The sequence below is a fragment of the Alnus glutinosa genome, chromosome 12 (genome assembly GCF_958979055.1).
Source record: "Alnus glutinosa chromosome 12, dhAlnGlut1.1, whole genome shotgun sequence".
NCBI lineage: Eukaryota > Viridiplantae > Streptophyta > Magnoliopsida > Fagales > Betulaceae > Alnus > Alnus glutinosa.
The window spans coordinates 19,982,093-20,000,271 of NC_084897.1; the positions used below are offsets into that span (position 1 = coordinate 19,982,093).

At 33.7% G+C, this 18,179-nt stretch overlaps 2 protein-coding genes across 2 annotated transcripts; both read left to right on the forward strand.

Moving 5' to 3' along the window:
- Positions 1-1,824: 1,824 nt before the first annotated feature.
- LOC133852100 (bifunctional 3-dehydroquinate dehydratase/shikimate dehydrogenase, chloroplastic-like) lies at positions 1,825-7,458 on the forward strand. Its single transcript, XM_062288775.1, has 10 exons — positions 1,825-2,299; positions 3,273-3,378; positions 3,889-4,107; positions 4,417-4,757; positions 5,053-5,116; positions 5,270-5,378; positions 5,516-5,665; positions 5,923-6,071; positions 6,157-6,319; positions 7,336-7,458. The coding sequence occupies exons 1-10, from the start codon at positions 2,085-2,087 to the stop codon at positions 7,377-7,379; spliced, it is 1,560 nt and encodes a 519-aa protein (XP_062144759.1). The 5' UTR covers positions 1,825-2,084; the 3' UTR covers positions 7,380-7,458.
- A 4,154-nt stretch (positions 7,459-11,612) lies between these two features.
- LOC133883140 (bifunctional 3-dehydroquinate dehydratase/shikimate dehydrogenase, chloroplastic-like) lies at positions 11,613-16,302 on the forward strand. The gene is made up of 11 exons (XM_062322360.1): positions 11,613-11,769; positions 11,889-12,124; positions 13,487-13,592; positions 13,728-13,946; positions 14,050-14,396; positions 14,567-14,630; positions 14,711-14,816; positions 14,909-15,052; positions 15,301-15,449; positions 15,809-15,971; positions 16,079-16,302. The coding sequence occupies exons 1-11, from the start codon at positions 11,755-11,757 to the stop codon at positions 16,120-16,122; spliced, it is 1,593 nt and encodes a 530-aa protein (XP_062178344.1). The 5' UTR covers positions 11,613-11,754; the 3' UTR covers positions 16,123-16,302.
- The last annotated feature ends 1,877 nt before the right edge of the window (positions 16,303-18,179 follow it).

Below are 18,179 nucleotides of genomic sequence, written 5' to 3' on the forward strand. Positions count from 1 at the left end.
ATAATATTAATATTAAAATAAATATTATTTAATTAATATTACAAATTTATAAAAAAAAAAATACTTAGATTTGTTATCTTAAGCCTCAAAATATAACCGGTCGGCCATGAGGGAATCTACTTATAGTACATACCATTTGGTACAAATCTCATTCTTTTTTTTTTGTCTTGCAAGAAATTGGTTTGGCCGTCCCTATAAAAATAGGTAAAACACTAACAAGAGAAAAAGATAAAAATATTCACAAAATGACAAAAACCAGTGAATCTTAAAAATATTATTCAAATTCGAATATTTTTTAAATTTATTGCGTGAATTACGAAAATTACTTTATGAAATAAAATTTTAAAAAAAGTTAAATAAAATATGATTTATTTAAAAAAAAATTATTATTCTGAATATTATTCGAACCAAACACAACACTTCTAAGACAATAAACTAGTAATTAAAATCTATTAAAAAATAATAAAAATAATAAACTAGTAATTAAAAAGATTCACAAAATCTCAAAAATAATGAAAGCAATCACGTAAAAGAAAAAGCTATTCAGCAAAGATAACGTTATTTTTTCCTTCTTCTTTAATTTATTAATTCAAGTTTTTTTTTTTTCTTTTATTAATAGAAGCAAATATTTGCCGCTCCCTTGTAAATGGCTTTCAAGTTTTATAGGGTCTGTAAAAAAGATGCCAGCCAGTCGGTAGAACAACCAGTGTACCAGGGTGGCGGCGGTCCAATCAGGGGTAAGGGTCAAAGTCAAGGTTAACGTAATATTAGAGGTAAACGATGTTGGTTGGAAACTTAACCCTATAATTTACTTCTCATTTTAATTAATTTTTTTTTTTTTTTTTCATATATTATGCTTCATTTATTGAAATAGAGTTTGGACTTACACATAAAAATAAGTGTTAAAATATTAATTAAATGATTAAATTTATCTATTCTTATGAACTTAATCTTTTAAAAATAAATAATAATTTAACATTTACAAATTCGAGCTTAAACTCCGCTTTAATCACATATTAAAAAATTTAATAGCTTAATTCGAGTTTTAGTTAAACTAAGTTTATTGAGTAATTCGATTTGGCTCGAATAATATTCTCAATGAGTTCGAAGTTAAGCTTGAATTCGTCTGAGTTTTAATCGAGCCGATCTTAAATAATATTTTATAGCTCGGCTCGAGTTTGAATTTTATTTTTTAAGCTTGACTCATAAAAGAATTAATCTTAAAATCTTAAAATTCGGTTCAGCTCAAATCGATTACGGCTTTTGAACAATACTTTTACCATTAAGAAAGACATTAATATTTTATTTTTTCGGTAGTTGATAAAGCGATGATAATTTAACGAATCACATCAATAGATGTAAAATCAATACAAAGATTTGTAGTTATCTTTACGGAATCCCGAATCCCCCTCTATAATCTCGTTGAAGCCCAAAGCCGACTCTTCATTGATTACAATATTATTACTCTTTAGACGCACGTTGTGGAGAATAACTCGTTTGAATCCCCCACTCATTGGAAAGAAAGAAACTCAGAGGCGCGCAGAAGAGACACAGAGCAACGAGCATGACTCAGTCCCCCACCTAACCCACCAACCAAACCAAACCAGAGCCAGCGCTATCAAGGCCTCGGCGGCTTCCTCAACTGTTGGACAAATAGCTTTACAACTCATGCAAACCTCCTCCTCCTCGTGGGTCCTCTTGGATTTTTAAGAATTTTTTACTGCTGTCTGTAAAGCCCCACCAAACTTTTTATCTGCAATTATCTTCCTCTCCCTACGCCACTCACCAACCCTGAATTAGATGCTATATATACTCTGTTCCTCAATCTGTTGTTTCATAGTTGGTATTGGGTTTTCTTCTCTTTTTCTCCCATTCCTTCAAAGACTGCTGCTTTGAATATAATGAACAGTCCATAACTGAGCATATTTGGTCAGCATTTCTCTTTCCCTTTCGCTATGGGGTACCGTTGATTTTTTTTTTTTTTTTTTTCCCACATTACTACCCATTTTACTATATATATACTCCAAAACTCAATCTGTCTCACCAACACCGCTTGACTCTCGTTCTCTTGATCGTTTGCTCAAATGGGAAGTGTTGGAATATTGGAGAATTCGACTCTGATTTGTGCTCCATTAGTGGCTCAATCCGTTGAGCAAATGGTGATTGACATGAAGCAGGCGAAAGCAGAGGGTGCGGACGTGGTTGAAGTCAGGTTGGATTATATAAAGAATTTCCAGCCTCGCCAAGACCTTGAAATTATCCTCAGAAATAAGCCATTGCCAGTCATCATCGTCTATCGGTAATATTCATAAATCCCAACTGATTTTATTTCTGTTTTCTAGCTAAAAAGTTACATTCGTAAATATGTAAAAGGCACATAGAAAACTAATATTGTCCGTGACAAGGGTTAAAGTGTAAATTAATTTATCATTTTTTTATCTGTTTAAGCTTTTGAAATGAATGATTATTTAACATGGTATCATGTTCTTAATTTAGATCTTAACATTGCCATTTTTTTCCATTTTAATTAAAATAGTTCATCTAATAGAAATATTAAAGTATTAATTAAATAATTAAATTTACTATTTTTTATCCGCTTTTAAGATAAAGAGTGATTTAAAACAACTACTTTCATCTGGTAACTCAAGATTGATATGGTGTAATCCTAATCAAGTCCCAAAAGTCTCGTATTACTGCCATATGGAAAGGACAAGCCTCGCTCGATTCTTGGGAATTTTGCTTTATATATATCACGCGGATATATATATTTTTTATGCTAATATTCGTGTAGATCCTCTGCTATGTTAAGTTCTTCTTTAGTTCTGAAAGCAGCTTGGACATTGAGCCTGTTAGATGGCGGATTAGTAGTTATGTTGCAGAAAAATATTCAGGGAGTTGTTTAACAGGGAAGTAAAAAACAGCAGGATCACCCATTCAAGAAGATCTAAAAAATTCAATGACTTGTTCCCCGAGTATGTGTATGTAAGATAAACTGCACTATCCACTGTGATTTTGCAAGATTATGTATGGTGTGAAATCCTAAACCTGGAAGGAAAGAAGGAATAATTGTTGCAGGATATCTTCATCAGGACTGCCATGAATGTATTGGTATTATTGGAGCATCCTCATTGTTTCTTCTCTCCCCCTTGTAAATAACCAAGGATATCTTCATCAAACTAGAGAAAGCCTTATATATATAGATCATTTTCTTACTAGATGTATGTTAGTCTTCAACAGCTATCTATTCCAATAATTATATGATTCTTTTCCAGGCCAAAGTGGGAAGGTGGTCTGTATGAAGGCGATGAGCACACGCGGGTGGAAACACTTCAGTTGGCCAAAGAACTGGGAGCTGATTACATCGATTTTGAGCTCAAGGTAGTGCTTTGAAATCAATATTCAAGATTGTAAGTGAGAACAGGAGTTACTCAAACTTGATTATGGAATTTGAGATTGTGTGTTAAGTGGAGCACCTTCTGTTTCTAATGTGATTGCTTCTCTTGCCACACATGCACCTAGCTGCTTCCTTGGGGATCTCAATTCCATATTTAACCAGTACTGGAAGGAAACCCACTTAGACACACAGCAAAAACATTGTTTTTTCTTTTTGGTTTGAAATCAAATGACTTTTGTTATGTTCTATAAATAATGCTAGTATTCCATTTACTCTGTCTTAAAGCAAGAGAATATTTGAAGGTGAGAAATGAGAGCCGGGGAACCATCCAGTTAAATGGTCGCATTGCCCTCCCTCTCAGTGGCCTGTCATCTTCATCTTTCAGGAGTAGAAATTTGAAGGACATTGAGATCTAGCTTTTTCATCAGTTTTATATAGATCTAAGCGTTTCATGGAGTCCAGGGTCTCATCTGACTTCTGTCATGATTGTGCAGGTGGCTTCTGATCTTATGGGAGAGCTGAGAAAGAACCGTCACAGTGGTAGCAAAATTATTGTTTCATGCTATGTGAATAGTATGGCCTCTTTAGAAGAAGACCTGAGCCATCTTGTCGCAAGCATACAAACAACTGGTGCAAATATTATCAAACTTGTTGCAAATGCAACTAGTATTACAGAAATATCAAGAATTTTTCATCTGCTCTCACATTGCCAGGTTTGAGCTTTTGTGATAAAAGTTTGTCTTGTTTCAACTTTCATTCAAGTGATTTGGCAATTCAAACTGAAAATGAAGGATGCAGATTTTATAGAAACATTGAAAAGTAAAAGCAAATTAATAAAAAAAGAAAGGGAAATCGAAGAGAAGGGTGTACTTTTCAAGAATATGATAAAAAAATAATACCATTTTTTTTTTTTTTTTATTTCTCTGCAAGATGTATATAATGTGATTATCAAATGAACATTCCAAGTATTTAAATTGCTCCATTTTTTGTAGTATGACATCCCCTCTTGCTGCTACCTGTAGGTGCCACTAATTGCATACTCTGTGGGCGAAAGAGGTCTTATAAGCCAGATATTGTGCCGAAAATTTGGTGGTTTTCTAACCTATGGATCTATCGAAGGAAATTCAGTTCCTGGTCTGCCTACTTTAGACAGCCTTAGACAGGCTTACAAAGTTGAGTATGTAAATGAAGAAACTAAAGTTTTTGGGCTCATCTCCAAACCAGTTGGCCACAGCAAGGGCCCCCTATTGCATAACCCTACTTTCAGGCATGTGAACTATAATGGAATATATGTCCCAATGTTTGTCGATGACCTCAGGGATTTCTTTAGTGTCTATTCAACCGCTGACTTTGCTGGATTCAGGTATGCCATTTGTGAGAGTATGTTACACTTGAAAGTTTACTAAAATAAAATTTATTTTTAGCTGAGCTACAATGATTCAATTAGTGTGCCTAAGATGATTTATTCTCATTACTGTTTGATAGGATTGTTTGGGTCAATTAAGGTGTTTGCTCCTTTTGAGTTTTCAGAGTCACATTATCCAATTATATATATATACATATATGTGTGTTTGTGTGTGTGTGTGTGTGTGTTGGTTTTTGGTTTGTTTTTTGCTAATAACATTGACTTCTCATTTTCCTGATTCATGTGAATACAGTGTTGGGTTTCCATACAAAGAAGCTATATTTGGGTTTTGCGATGAGGTCCACCCACTTGCTCAGGTTGGCTTAATTCAAGACGTTTCATCTTTTATATTATGCCGTGGTATTGTAGTTTTGTAGAATTTTGGTCACTTTCTTATTGTATATATCCCATTCCTAAGGCATGAGTATATGGGTGGTTGATGAAAGATTCATTCACACATGCTTTATCAGACCATAGGTGCTGTTAATACTATTGTAAGGAGACCTAGCGATGGGAAGCTCATTGGTTATAACACAGACTGTGAGGCTTCAATAACTGCAATTGAAGATGCTCTTAAAGGTACTGAAATACCAAACTATATACTTGTACTTTCAGAATGGTGTCTTTTAATTCCTTGCAAAACTTATTTTCTTCATTGATAGTTACTCAATCATAGAAAGTGACATGCCAACAATTGTACATTCGAAATATCACAGAACAGGGATGCACTAATGGGGAAGCACCTTTCAGTTCTCCTCTTGCTGGGAAACAATTTGTGCTAGTTGGTGCTGGAGGTGCAGGAAGAGCCTTAGCATTTGGTGCCAAAAGTAGAGGAGCTCGGGTGCTTATTTTTGACATTGATTTTGGTAAATTAACCATAACTCTAAACTCCAGAATGCTAAACAAATAGTTTTTTTCTTCTATACTAATATATATGATTGCCATTTTTCCCGACGGGTAGCTCGATCGGTTAGGGACCACGCCTCATAAAATGGAGGTCACTAGTTTGAATCTTATTGATTTCTTTCACCTGCATAACTGCAGCACAATGATTGGTATCTAACAAGCTGATTGTATATTGCTTCTGAACCCACTGTCCTATTTCTTATCGTTTGTCCAAAAGACAGAGCAAAGTCTCTTGCTTGTGCTGTATCTGGTGAAGCTCGGTCTTTCGAAGACATAGTTAACTTCCAGCCAAATAAAGGAGCAATCCTTGCAAATGCAACACCTTTGGGAATGCATCCAAATACAGATCGAATTCCTGTATCTGAGGTCTATACTCTATCCCTACTAGAACAAATTGAACAACATCCTGTTTCGGTTTTCGCCATTAAAACTATTTGTTTGCTTTTTCAAGGCGACCTTGGCAGATTACCAGCTTGTCTTTGATTCTGTTTACATACCTAGAAAGACCAGGCTATTGAAAGAATCTGAGGCTGCAGGAGCCATCATTGTGAGCGGAGTTGAAATGTTCCTCCGGCAAGCCATTGGCCAGTTCAATCTCTTCACTGGCAGAGAAGGTACCTTCAACTTCCTGGACTTGCTACTGAAAAATTTGAATATTCATGCATAAAGGTTTTTGAAACTTCTCAAATTAATGGTATTAACTGCACTGTGACTGCTGAAATAATTGAAGCTCTAGCATGTAGCTTAACCATAGTTGGGAGCAAAAGCTAATTGCCATTCTATGGGATCATGGTGAAAAAATCTTTGAGGAAAAATGGCATGCCACCTACTTGACATATTGAAGTCTTTTCCAGTCTAATCTGCTAAAATCAATCCTATAAATTTGTATGATAGTCTAAAAGTTTTAGGGATAAATGAAAAAATCAATCTATGTGGTTGTGGTTGGCCTAAATTACAAATCACTCTTTACGATATAAAAAAATAATTCAAAGGTTCTCAGGGTAAACTAAAATAACAATTAAGTCACTGCAGTCAAATTTCGTCAAAACACTTGACAGATTCTATTAATGTGTCACGTCATTATTAATAAAACGATGACATGAATCATTTTTTTTAATAAAAAAAGAAAAGGGTAGCTCACAAGCTACCCGCAAAGGTGGCACGTGGTCACTCCCATTGGTTGGGGTTTCTTTTTTTCTTTTTTCTTTTTTTTTTTTTTTCTTTTTTCAAGTTTTAAACTTTTAGGTTTTATATATATATAACAGTAACACGTGTCACGTGTCATTATTCTATTGGTGTTAGCATGGTACACTAACGGAATTCGTGAACTGTTTTGACGGAATTTAACTGCAATGACTAAGTATCATTTTGGCCTACCTCGATAACCTCTAAATTATTTTTTATATCGTAGGGAGTGATTTATAATTTAAGCTCACCACATTGACTGATTTTACATTTATCCCAAAGTTTTAACCACTAGTCAATTTCAAAAGCCCTATTGAGAGAATCATTATTCCTCAAATTGGTTTCCAGATTTGAAGTGGAGAGAACCCTCAATGTTAATCTGGATTTTCAGATTTCCTAATATAATTGATTCATCTAACTCCTTTTGGCTTCCTCTGTTTTGCAGCACCTGAAGAGTTCATGCGGGAGATCGTCTATGCAAAGTTCTGATGCATTGCATCCAACAGAAAATGTTGTATTTTATACATTTAATGCTCGATCAAGTAATACTAGAAGTTCTTTTTGTGTCCCTTCCAATAATGATGTGGCTTTTAGAATTACCGTTGAAATTGTGATCGATCAATATTAAATTTTGATCAAATGGTAATTTTAAAAGCCACATCATTATTAGAAGGACACAAGAGAAACTAATAGAATTACTCGTTACGCTCTCATTGTTTATTGATGGAATCTGCATAATAAAAATATATGTATATGCAGAAATTGAATAAATTATTAGTAAGACCTAGAAAAAAAAACAAAAAAAAAAACAAAAATGTGGTGTGTGACTTTTCAATTTAATGAACCAAAGCTGAGTGAGTGATGAAACCAGTTTTAGTATGACATGATCAACGTGGCCTATTATTTCGATTATTTCAAAACAACAGTTTTGAATGAATTAGTTGGATTTAAGAATTTTATGTTGAATGAAATATGGGCCGCAAAATTTAAAATAACTTACAAATATAGATAATGAAGTAACTCTTCCTGGCTGCACTTGGCCCAAAGTGGATTTTGGGCCTAAACTTTTAGCCTAAATTTGGGCAAATTGAACTGACCTAGACCCATCTAGATCATCTTGAGTTTGAGTAAGGAATGTTAAACTCAGTTTGTTAATGCTTTTTATGAGTTTTTATTTATTTATTTATTATGCTTTAAAAGTATTTTGATGCGACATAGACATAACGGTGAAAGTAGATTTTCGTGTTTTATATTTTCTGTTGTTTATTAATTTTTTAAAAAAATATATATATAAAACAAAAGAGAAAATTTTTAATTTTTAATTTTTTTAAAAAAGAAAGTTGACAAAGACTTCTCTCCCCCCCCCCTTCCAAAAAAAAAAAGTGGGGAAAGGCTATGCTTTGAACTTTTAATTGGGAGGTCTTAGATATACAAAAGAAAAAAGTCCCTTAGAGCATTCCTAATAGCCTCATGAAAATAGTTTTTTAGTTATTTTGGTGAGTCAATTTGATAAAAATACTAAAAAATCACTATCAGTTGCCTCACCATTTTAACTAAAAAGTTTTGATGAGTGAAATTACTCACCAATTCTGATGAGTAATATTCACTCACCAACCCACTCACTAATTTTGTTTCACATTTCTCTCTCACATGATCAGCACACTTTTTTCTTTTTTTTTTCTCTCATTTTCTTTTCCCATCTCCCATCTCTCTCACACGATAAAGTCCTTATTTCATGAACACGAAGGATTTTTTGTAAAAAGATTAAATAGAAAAATAATAAAGAAATATGAAAAAATATTATTTAAATGGAATAGTGATAGTAAATAGTTAAAATAGTGAGACTACTAGGAGAATTTTAAAAAAGTGGCTCACCAGAATTTAAAAAAAAAATAAAAAAAAAAAATAAAAAAAAAATAAAATAAAATAATTTTTAACTACTTTGATGAATAAAATTTGATGAGACTACGAAGAATGCTCTTAAGTCTCCTTCCAAAGAGCTCTGTATCTCTCGTATCCTCTAGTTTTCTATAGTACATCCACACTTGAGAAAATCACGTTGTTGTCGCCGTTTGGGGAGGATGGAGGAGCACTTCTTCTTCCTCCTCCTTTTCTCGATTTTTTTCACCTAATTTTTTTTCCTCTTTCTTTTTCTTTTCCTTTCTCTTCAACTTGGAAGCCCGACTTGTTGTGTTCAACCCTTCTCCATGCACACACCTCCAGTATCTTCAACGCCTCTTCAATTCCTCTGCCTCAGCGCGTGTCAACCACACGCCACCGCCATTCCTGCAGTTTTGTTGTGCACGCACTTGATCTTTGGCTCTCTGCTCCTTCCCACGCTGGATCTGCATGGTTGGGTTACTTTTTTTTTTTTTTTTTAGGCTATGGTGATCTTCAAAAATGGTTGCAAATGGTTTTGTGGGGTCATTCGGACACCGGGCTCGTGTCTTCTGCCGATGACTCTAATCCGACCTCTATCAATGCCTTTCTTGTTGATGCGGTTCTCCTTCAAATGTGCACTGTAGTAGACTCATAGCGGAGTTTCAATACATGTTTGTGGTTCGTGCCCATTCTCTTGCCTTAAACTGGCATATAGGGAAGCCAATTTTGTTGGCATATGTGCCAAGAATTTATAGGTCGTGTCATTTATGTGACACAAACCCTCTTATGTTATGCTTTACTGCACTAATATGGTTGTATTAGGGCTTATTGTTGGATTGTCCGGCCCTTTTACATTTTTTTTTTTTTTGTAAATTCTCCTCCCCTTTTCTCCTGTTGTTTGCTTTGGGAAAAAAAAAAAATTAATAAAATTGTGGGGTTTTAGATGAGGGTTCTGTATGTTAAATCATGAAACATAGTCAAAAGTCTTTCTTGCACATAGCAAAGAAAAAAAATATATATATATATATATATATATATATATATATATATATATATATATATATATATATAAGGCCCACATGATCAAAATCAGGAAGACAATTCTCCTATTCTTCAAAGTTTTCACTCTCTTTCACCACGATCAAGAATGAGTACTTATCAGGTCCGAATATTCAAATAATTCTTGAAATTTTTGGGGCAATATGTAATCTCATTTTCACTTCCACTTTTTTGCACAGATAACATATATGGGTTATTTATTTCATCATTTTTCTTTCTTTCTTTCTTCATTTTTTTTGGTTTAATACATATAATTTCTGAGAGGTGCTAATATATGACCCAAATGGCTGTATATAATAAGCTCCAACATGTTGGCCATGAAAGAAATTGGTGTGTTCTCAAGCGCGATTTAAAAATATAAATTTTAAAATGTAGGCTCTGAAAATACTATTTTTAAAAAATGTAGTTAAATATTTCGTAAAATCGCAATTTAGCTAGCCTTTAAAATTGTGCATTTTTTTAAATGCATCATTTGCCTACGATTTAAAAATGTAAATTTTTCTACGCTTTTAAATCATAATTTTTTAAAAATGCACTTTCAAACTATACATTTTCTACAATTTAACTTATAATCATACTTTTAGTTATCAAAATCGCAATGCAAAACATATTCTAAAACTCTCTGATAACTGGGCAAGGTTTTGATCGATGCTAAAATCCCACCTACCTATAAAACCATGGTTACTAACAAATTATTAAACAATTTAAATTATTAACCATCCTTTCTTCTCTCTCGGGGCTATCTCATCTGTAATTCAGGTTGAGACAAGCTAGGAGGTAAGAATGGCCGGTATCTTGGGGAAATGGTTAGATAGGAGCTTAGAATAATTGCTGGATTCCTTTCAGAAGACAATTATAATCTGCCAAGCTTTTAAAAGATATGTTTTACCATAAAATAATTGAAATTAAAGAAAGAAAGAAAGAAAAACAAGAATTCTTGGCATTGAAAGACAAAGAATGGCGCTGTAAGAGGGTACTCATAATTAACGAGCATTTCATTTGATATCACAATTCTTAATTAGTAGACATTATTATCTTAATGGATTTATGGACGCAGCTTTATATTTTTTAATATTTTCATAAGATTTTGTTTAAAAATTAACCATATTAAGAGTAAGATTCTACAAAAAGATCCACATTTTGACCCCCTAAAAAAAAATTGTAGAGATCCGTCAACTGCGCGCCCTCATGAAATTTGAAATTGTCTGTATTTAATTAACCCCATATTTTTGTTTGACACATTTTGATCATAATTAAATGAAAATGATCGAGTGAGGTTTCCTTGCTCGATAAAGATTTTTAATAATTTTGTTGTTCGAATTGTCAGTAATTCAGACAAAAAAAAAATGTAAAGAAGCCCTAATGAGCCTACTTTCCTAATAAGTTTCGGGCAGCTCACTTACCTGTTGAGACAGGTAAACTCTATAAAAGTTCTCACACATTTTTTACCCGAATCAATTCAAACAACAAAATTGCTAGGGATTCGGATAGTTGCTTAAGAGGCCATGCACCTAATGTTCTAAGATCGAAGATGGTTTGATCATTATACGTAGAGATCGAGGCCATTACCACCCAATTTTCAACCTAGTGTTCCTTGTTATTTTATTGGTAAGTACCTACCCTCCTCCCTTGTAAGAAGAAAAACTGGTAACATACTGTCACGAATATATTATATATTATATATTATATATTATATATTATACACAATGAAGGCCGACTTAAATAATATACAATATAATATAATATTATAAACTTCCCCTTCCTTATTTAATCCTACACTTTCTTCGATAACAAGTAGTTTCTGAAAGTCTCCCATCTCATCTTCCATAAATAATCAACTTTTGAAACCACTTCTTCTACTCGTCCTAACACTTGAACAACATACAGCAAACCCAACCCACAGTTGCAGTACTACTCCTTCATCATGGGAAGCCTTCCGGTACGTACATGCATTTTCTTCTTCTTCTTCTTCTTCTTTCTTTCTCTTTGCTTGTTTACTAGCTCCATGCATGCATGTTCAATGAAAACATGTACGTTTCTCTTTTTGTTATGTTGTAGTTTACGGTGTCCGGTTTGCAAACGAGCAGCACCGGAGGTCGGAGCAGTCCCACGTTGCTATGTACTCCGTTGATGGGAACGACGGTGGATCAAATGCTGATCGAGATGCAAAAGGCAAAGGAAATTGGATCCGACGTCGTTGAGATCCGGCTTGACTGTTTGAGAAACTTTAATCCTCGCCCGGATCTTGAATTTCTCGTTAAGCAGTCTCCGTTGCCAACTCTTGTCACTTACAGGTAAATTAATTAATTAGTTACAGGGGACCAAATTGTAAAATTGGTCCACATTATTTCACCTTGAAATAAAAAGTGAGGAGGATGAAGTTATAAATTTACTTTCAAAAGAAAACAAAAAATAAAAATGGAAGAACAAAATTATTTGATAACGTGTCTAATATTCAAAGAATATTAATTGATCTGTGAATACTTGAAAGAATCACCAAAAGTTAAATTTGGACTTTCGGCTAGAGAAAAGAGTAATATTATTTATTATCACATTTATTTTACACAGAATGATGTGACTAATTTTAACTGGTCCATATTTGTACAAAATCGAACCGTAGGCCATAAAGCTTACCATGTGAATTGTGACAATATATATGACATACGTACTGTTAGTAATAGTATAAAATTAATAGAACCAACCTTCTTTGGCTTGATAGTTAGTTGTATTTTTTTGTTGTTCCGATATCGAAGATTCGAAGGTATGTGAAGAAAAAAATAAAAATAAATAAAAATGTAGAATAAAAAATGATTATTCATTTTTATGTTTATGTTTATACTTTTGCTGACTAGGATACAGAATTTTTTTGGTTCATTTATTTTAGAGTAATGATTGAACACCACCCAAAAATACAACTTTTCACCACCTTGCCTATGTGGCAAGGTGGTCCCCTACCTTAATTTATTTTTAAAAAATAAAAAAAACTCAAAAAGTAGTGGGGGACCACCTTGCCTATGAGGCAAGGTTGTGAAAAGTTGTGTCTTTAGGTAGTGTTCAACCATTACTCTTTATTTTAACTTAAATATTTTGATACGTACTCATACATTTTTCCTATATAAGACCCAGTCAAATCCTGAAATCGTATGGTTGGAATACAAAATAGAAAAAAGAAAAATGAAACTAGTTTTGTCCATATATTCCTCAAAAAAAAAAAAAAAAAAAAAAAAAAAGTTTTGTCCGGACAGACTTTTATACCTCTCTAAAAAGTTGAACAACAATATAACTTCCAATATGATTTATTTGAGTTTGCGATTTAAAAAAATGATTTTTAAAAACACAGTTAAGCGTTTGGCAAAATCGCAGTTTGACCTTTAAAATTCTGTGTTTTCAAAAAAAGCAACTTCTTGGCTGCGATTTGAAAATGAAAGCTTTTTGCATTTTTTTCAAATCACAATTTTTTAAAAACACACTTTTCAAACGATTTATTTTTTGCAATTTGATTTAAAATCGCATTTTTTACTTACGAAATCGTAATCCCAAATGCACCATTATGTTTGTCCATAAGTTATATGTCACCTGGGGTGTTACAAAAAAAAAAAAAAAAAAAAAAAAAAAGATTATTAAGTAAATTTGGTCCTTTTTCATGTACATTTCAGACCAGTTTGGGAAGGAGGTCAGTATGAAGGTGATGAAACTAAGCGGCAGGATGCACTTCGTTTGGCAATGGAATTGGGAGCTGATTATATTGATGTTGAGCTTGAGGTACTATATATATTGTCCATCATCGATCTTTTCTAATTTTCTCTCCATTCGGTTGAAATTTTATGAAAGCAAGGAAAGGAAAAATAGTTGATGGCAAACTATGCAATGATACATTCAAGTTCACCTACTATGCAGGTTGCTCATGATTTCAACAGTTCCATCTATGGGAAGAAACCAGAAAACTTCAAAGTCATTGTTTCTTCTCACAATTTTCATAACACTCCATCTGCTGAGGCCATTGGCAATCTTGTGGCAAGAATCCAAGCCACAGGAGCTGACATAGTCAAGATTGCAACAACTGCATTGGATATTACAGATTGCGCACGCATTTTTCAGATAACGGTGCATTCTCAAGTATGTAATAATGCACATTCCATGGATTTGTTTTTCTAAATTTCAGTTTACTTAACATTTTTCCATGTAACTCAATCTTTATACAAATCTACCAAAATTGTAGGTGCCTACAATAGGAATTGTTATGGGGGAAAGGGGTTTGATTTCGCGGTTACTTAGCCCCAAGTTTGGTGGATACCTCACATATGGTGCACTTGAGGCAGGTGCTATATCAGCTCCTGGTCAACCTACAGCAAAAGATTTGTTGGACTTGTACAACTTTAGGCTTATAAGGCCTGATACCACAGTGTATGGAATTATTGGGAAGCCTGTCGGTCACAGCAAGAGTCCACTTTTGTTCAATGCTGCTTTCAAGTCAGTTGGTCTTAATGCAGTTTATGTTCACTATTTGGTGGATGATGTCAAAAAGTTTTTCGATACCTATTCTTCCCCTGATTGGGCTGGATGCAGGTATGATCTCTTCTAGGAAATGCCTGATCATATTATAGCTTCAGTTTGCTGAAAAAGTACTAGCAGAAGATTAATCTGCTAGAGAAATTTAGCATAGACCATGTTATATGTTCCCTGGTATAGAAAAGTTGCTTGGAATTTGTTCATAACAAGTTGACTTCGGAATGCAGTTGTACAATCCCACATAAGGAGGCTGCTCTCAAGTGCATGAATGAGATTGACCCTATTGCCAAGGTATTATGATTGTCTTCACCTTGATTTCTTTGTCAGAACTTTTTTAGTTACTTACAATCACCTCTTTGATTTCTTTACAGAAAATTGGAGCTATTAATAACATTGTCCGGAGACCCGACGGAACATTAACTGCTTTCAATACCGACTACATTGGTGCTATTTCTGCAATTGAGGATGGACTACGAGGTTTACATGTTTTACAAGCTATGCAAGTTCTGTTTAGACAATTTCTTGTTTCTTTTTTAATAGGTCATTAAGTTGGTTTTGTTCTTTTGCAGGTTTGAATGGTAAACATCCTGCAGCTGGCTCTCCCTTAGCTGGAAAATTGTTTGTTGTCTTGGGAGCTGGTGGTGCTGGCAAATCACTTGCCTATGGTGCTGCACAAAAGGGAGCAAGAGTTGTGGTTGCCAATCGTACATTCGGTAATAATCTTGCTCTTGCTTTAAGACATTTACTTATTTATGTTAAAGTATTGATTAAATAATTAAATTTACCTATTCCTATCAGCTTAAGCTTTTATAACAAGTTGTAACTTAATACTTTAAAAGGCACCTCAAGGAACAATGAGCTAAAACTTTGGAAAATTCTTTTTTACCACAAAAACCATATGCCTTGTAGGTTTATGAACAATTTATCAAACTTGAATCATGATGTGAGTCTTTTCTTACAGAACGAGCTAAAGAACTGGCTGACAAAGTTGGTGGACAAGCAATGACTCTTGCTGAAGTAGATAACTTCCATCCAGAAGAAGGGATGGTTCTTGCAAACACTACATCTGTGGGAATGAAACCTAAAATAGATGAGGCCCCTATCTCTAAGGTTTGCATCATCTATTCCTCATCTTACTTTCTTCACTAAATCTTGCATCTAAAGGTCCAACAAACCTTTCCTCTATGATGTCAGTCTCCTATAGACTATATGCTGCAGATTATTCACAAGTTGTACTCTGGACCAATGACATAGATTGCTGACTACATTGATTTCATTTCTGGAATTAAAAAAAAAGATTTGAGTCAAAGAAACTTTGCACAATAGTGGGAAAACTAGATGAAACCTTAAGATGTATAGAAAGTAGAGATTTTCAAGGTTAATTTTGCTGGTACAGAGTAATTACATCATGATAGGCTTCATTGTACTCATATGTGCCTAAGAATTGTTGTATTTTGTTAATTCTGCAGCAATCTCTGAAACATTATTGCCTAGTCTTTGATGCCATCTACACACCAAAGGACACCAGGCTCTTGAGAGAAGCAAGAGAGACTGGAGCCGTTATTGTCTATGGGACAGAGATGTTGATCCGTCAGGGCTTTGAACAATACAAGAACTTCACTGGTTTGCCTGGTAAGATGAACCAAACCACTTCTGAATTTTAGTGTCCTGAGTAGCTATTTCTTACTATTACTAACTCATTGATCCATGTTTCAAATTTGTTTCATAAATAATTCCAGCCCCAGAAGACTTGTTTAGGCAACTCATGGAGAAGCATGCATAAATGGGGATTTGCTTCGGTATTCTACTACTGTTGCAGCTGAATCTGTACTTCACCATTGCCGCTCAAATTTCTCCGGTTTTGGCATTCTGTGATCAGCTGTTGAGTTATCCTGTTGCATGAATAAATATTCGTTTCTATTAATGAAACAATTTATGGAAATTGGATGCTAGAATTTTGCAATGTTTTCTTGAGCGATGAGAAATGATGGGAATGATTTCATGTAGACAAGGTTTTTTTTTTTTTTTTTTTTTCCTTTCTGTATTAGAGTTTCTTTACATGCCACTTTCAAGGGTGCAAATGAATTGAAAGCAGTTTAACCGGCCAAAAGGAACTTCGATCGGTCATCCATGATTCAAACAAAACGTTTAATGAGTAAAACCAACACGTGAAATATTTAAATTGAAATAAGGATTAAATGACGAAAATAATGTTCGAATTTAGGCCTTTTGTTATGATACCATATTGAATAATCACTTATTCCAAAAGTTTAAATTGATAGAAACTAACGAATTTAATCATCTAATTAATATTCTAACACTCGGTACTCAAATGCAGAAAAAATAGGTGGCTATTCGATGGCTAACTATCCCAATTTTTTACTCCAAATTCATTATGGGGATTGTTAAAGTACTTTCTCTCTTAGTAGTTACACTGATAGCCAAACGTTTGTCCATATAAACTTAGTTTGGGTTAAAGGCAAAAAATTATATATATACACACATATCCTTTCAATCTAATTATATTGCATAAAGAGTGCCCCATTCTTGTTGAGGTCCAATTTGGCACCCACCGGCCACCCTACCGGCACGTACAAAAAGAAGACTCTTTTGTCTTTCTTAAAGAAAAGAAAAGGAAAAAAATTATATATATATATATATATATAAAAGGTTAGTTTGGAAAGTTTGGCCTTGAAACAAAAGTAGAACCATACTTCCGCATCCTAGAATAGCTAGTAGAATGTTAGAATCAAGGGTTGACATAGAGAGACTGTGCCATGTTTGGATCAAATAATGGGTCAACGGAACCACAATTTCTCACGTGTGGTCCGTTCCGTTTTTTTGTCATCAACCCCATGTACACCTACGACAAGCTTATTAATTAATTACTACCTTGAAACTACATTTAGGTAGTCATTCATCGTTATGGGAAGCACCTTTTTTTTTTTTTCTTTTTCCTTTTTTAATTTTACGGTTGACTGATATGCCATGCCCTATGAAGTGTGGGTAGGGAGGAGTATTAATATTATAATACTCCCCTTCCACCCCCCTTCCCCCACATGTCCATTCAGACCGTCCCTTAATAAGTAAGTGATGTTAAAATAAGAGTTACAAGAATTCAAGAGACGAGTTACAAGCATTCAAGAGACAAAAATTACATGCACTAAAAAGACATGACTTACAAGTTGATTTAGATTATTTCTCTATAAATAGAGTCTTGTATATAATCAAATATATCAAGAAAAGATGTACCCAACAAAAAGCTTTGACGTGTAGATATAGGTCATAACCGAACCACTTAAAATATATGTTTCCTCTATTTCCTTTATCTCTCTTTAAATAATTATTAGTTCTTACAAGTAACATTGATCAATAGGAAGTGAATTATGGGAATCATTGCTATGATAGGATAGTAAATCATTAAATTGTTCTAAAAACTTCGAGCCATTAAAAAAGGATGAATTTAATTTAATTATTCAATTAGTAATATATATATATATACACACATAGTTTTGCTACTTCTATTAGCCTAGAGACGGTATAATGAAGGAAAGTCAACAATGGAAAAGCAAAAGATCCATGTATGTTGATCACAAGCTGTCTGGAAATTTTACATCATTTTATAGAAGAGTCATGACAAACTAAGATCCATGTATGTCAATTGGATCATAGATTCATAGGGGCCAACCAAAACCCTAAGAACATGATGTACCAAACCCTTGTTAAAATATTGATTAGACGATTAGGTTTACTATTTTTATAAACTTAAACTTTTAAAATAAGTGATAATTTAATACGATATCATAATGAAATCCTGAATTTGAATCCTAAATCCACAAT

Coding starts and splice junctions, on each gene's coding strand:
- LOC133852100 (XM_062288775.1), top strand. CDS start 2,085: ATGGGAAGTGTTGGAATATTGGAGAATTCGACTCTGATTTGTGCTCCA. Junction 4,108..4,416: donor ATCTGCTCTCACATTGCCAG/GTTTGAGCTTTT, acceptor TGCTACCTGTAG/GTGCCACTAATTGCATACTC. Junction 5,117..5,269: donor AGGTCCACCCACTTGCTCAG/GTTGGCTTAATT, acceptor ATGCTTTATCAG/ACCATAGGTGCTGTTAATAC.
- LOC133883140 (XM_062322360.1), top strand. Junction 13,947..14,049: donor AGATAACGGTGCATTCTCAA/GTATGTAATAAT, acceptor CCAAAATTGTAG/GTGCCTACAATAGGAATTGT. Junction 14,817..14,908: donor AATTGAGGATGGACTACGAG/GTTTACATGTTT, acceptor GTTCTTTTGCAG/GTTTGAATGGTAAACATCCT.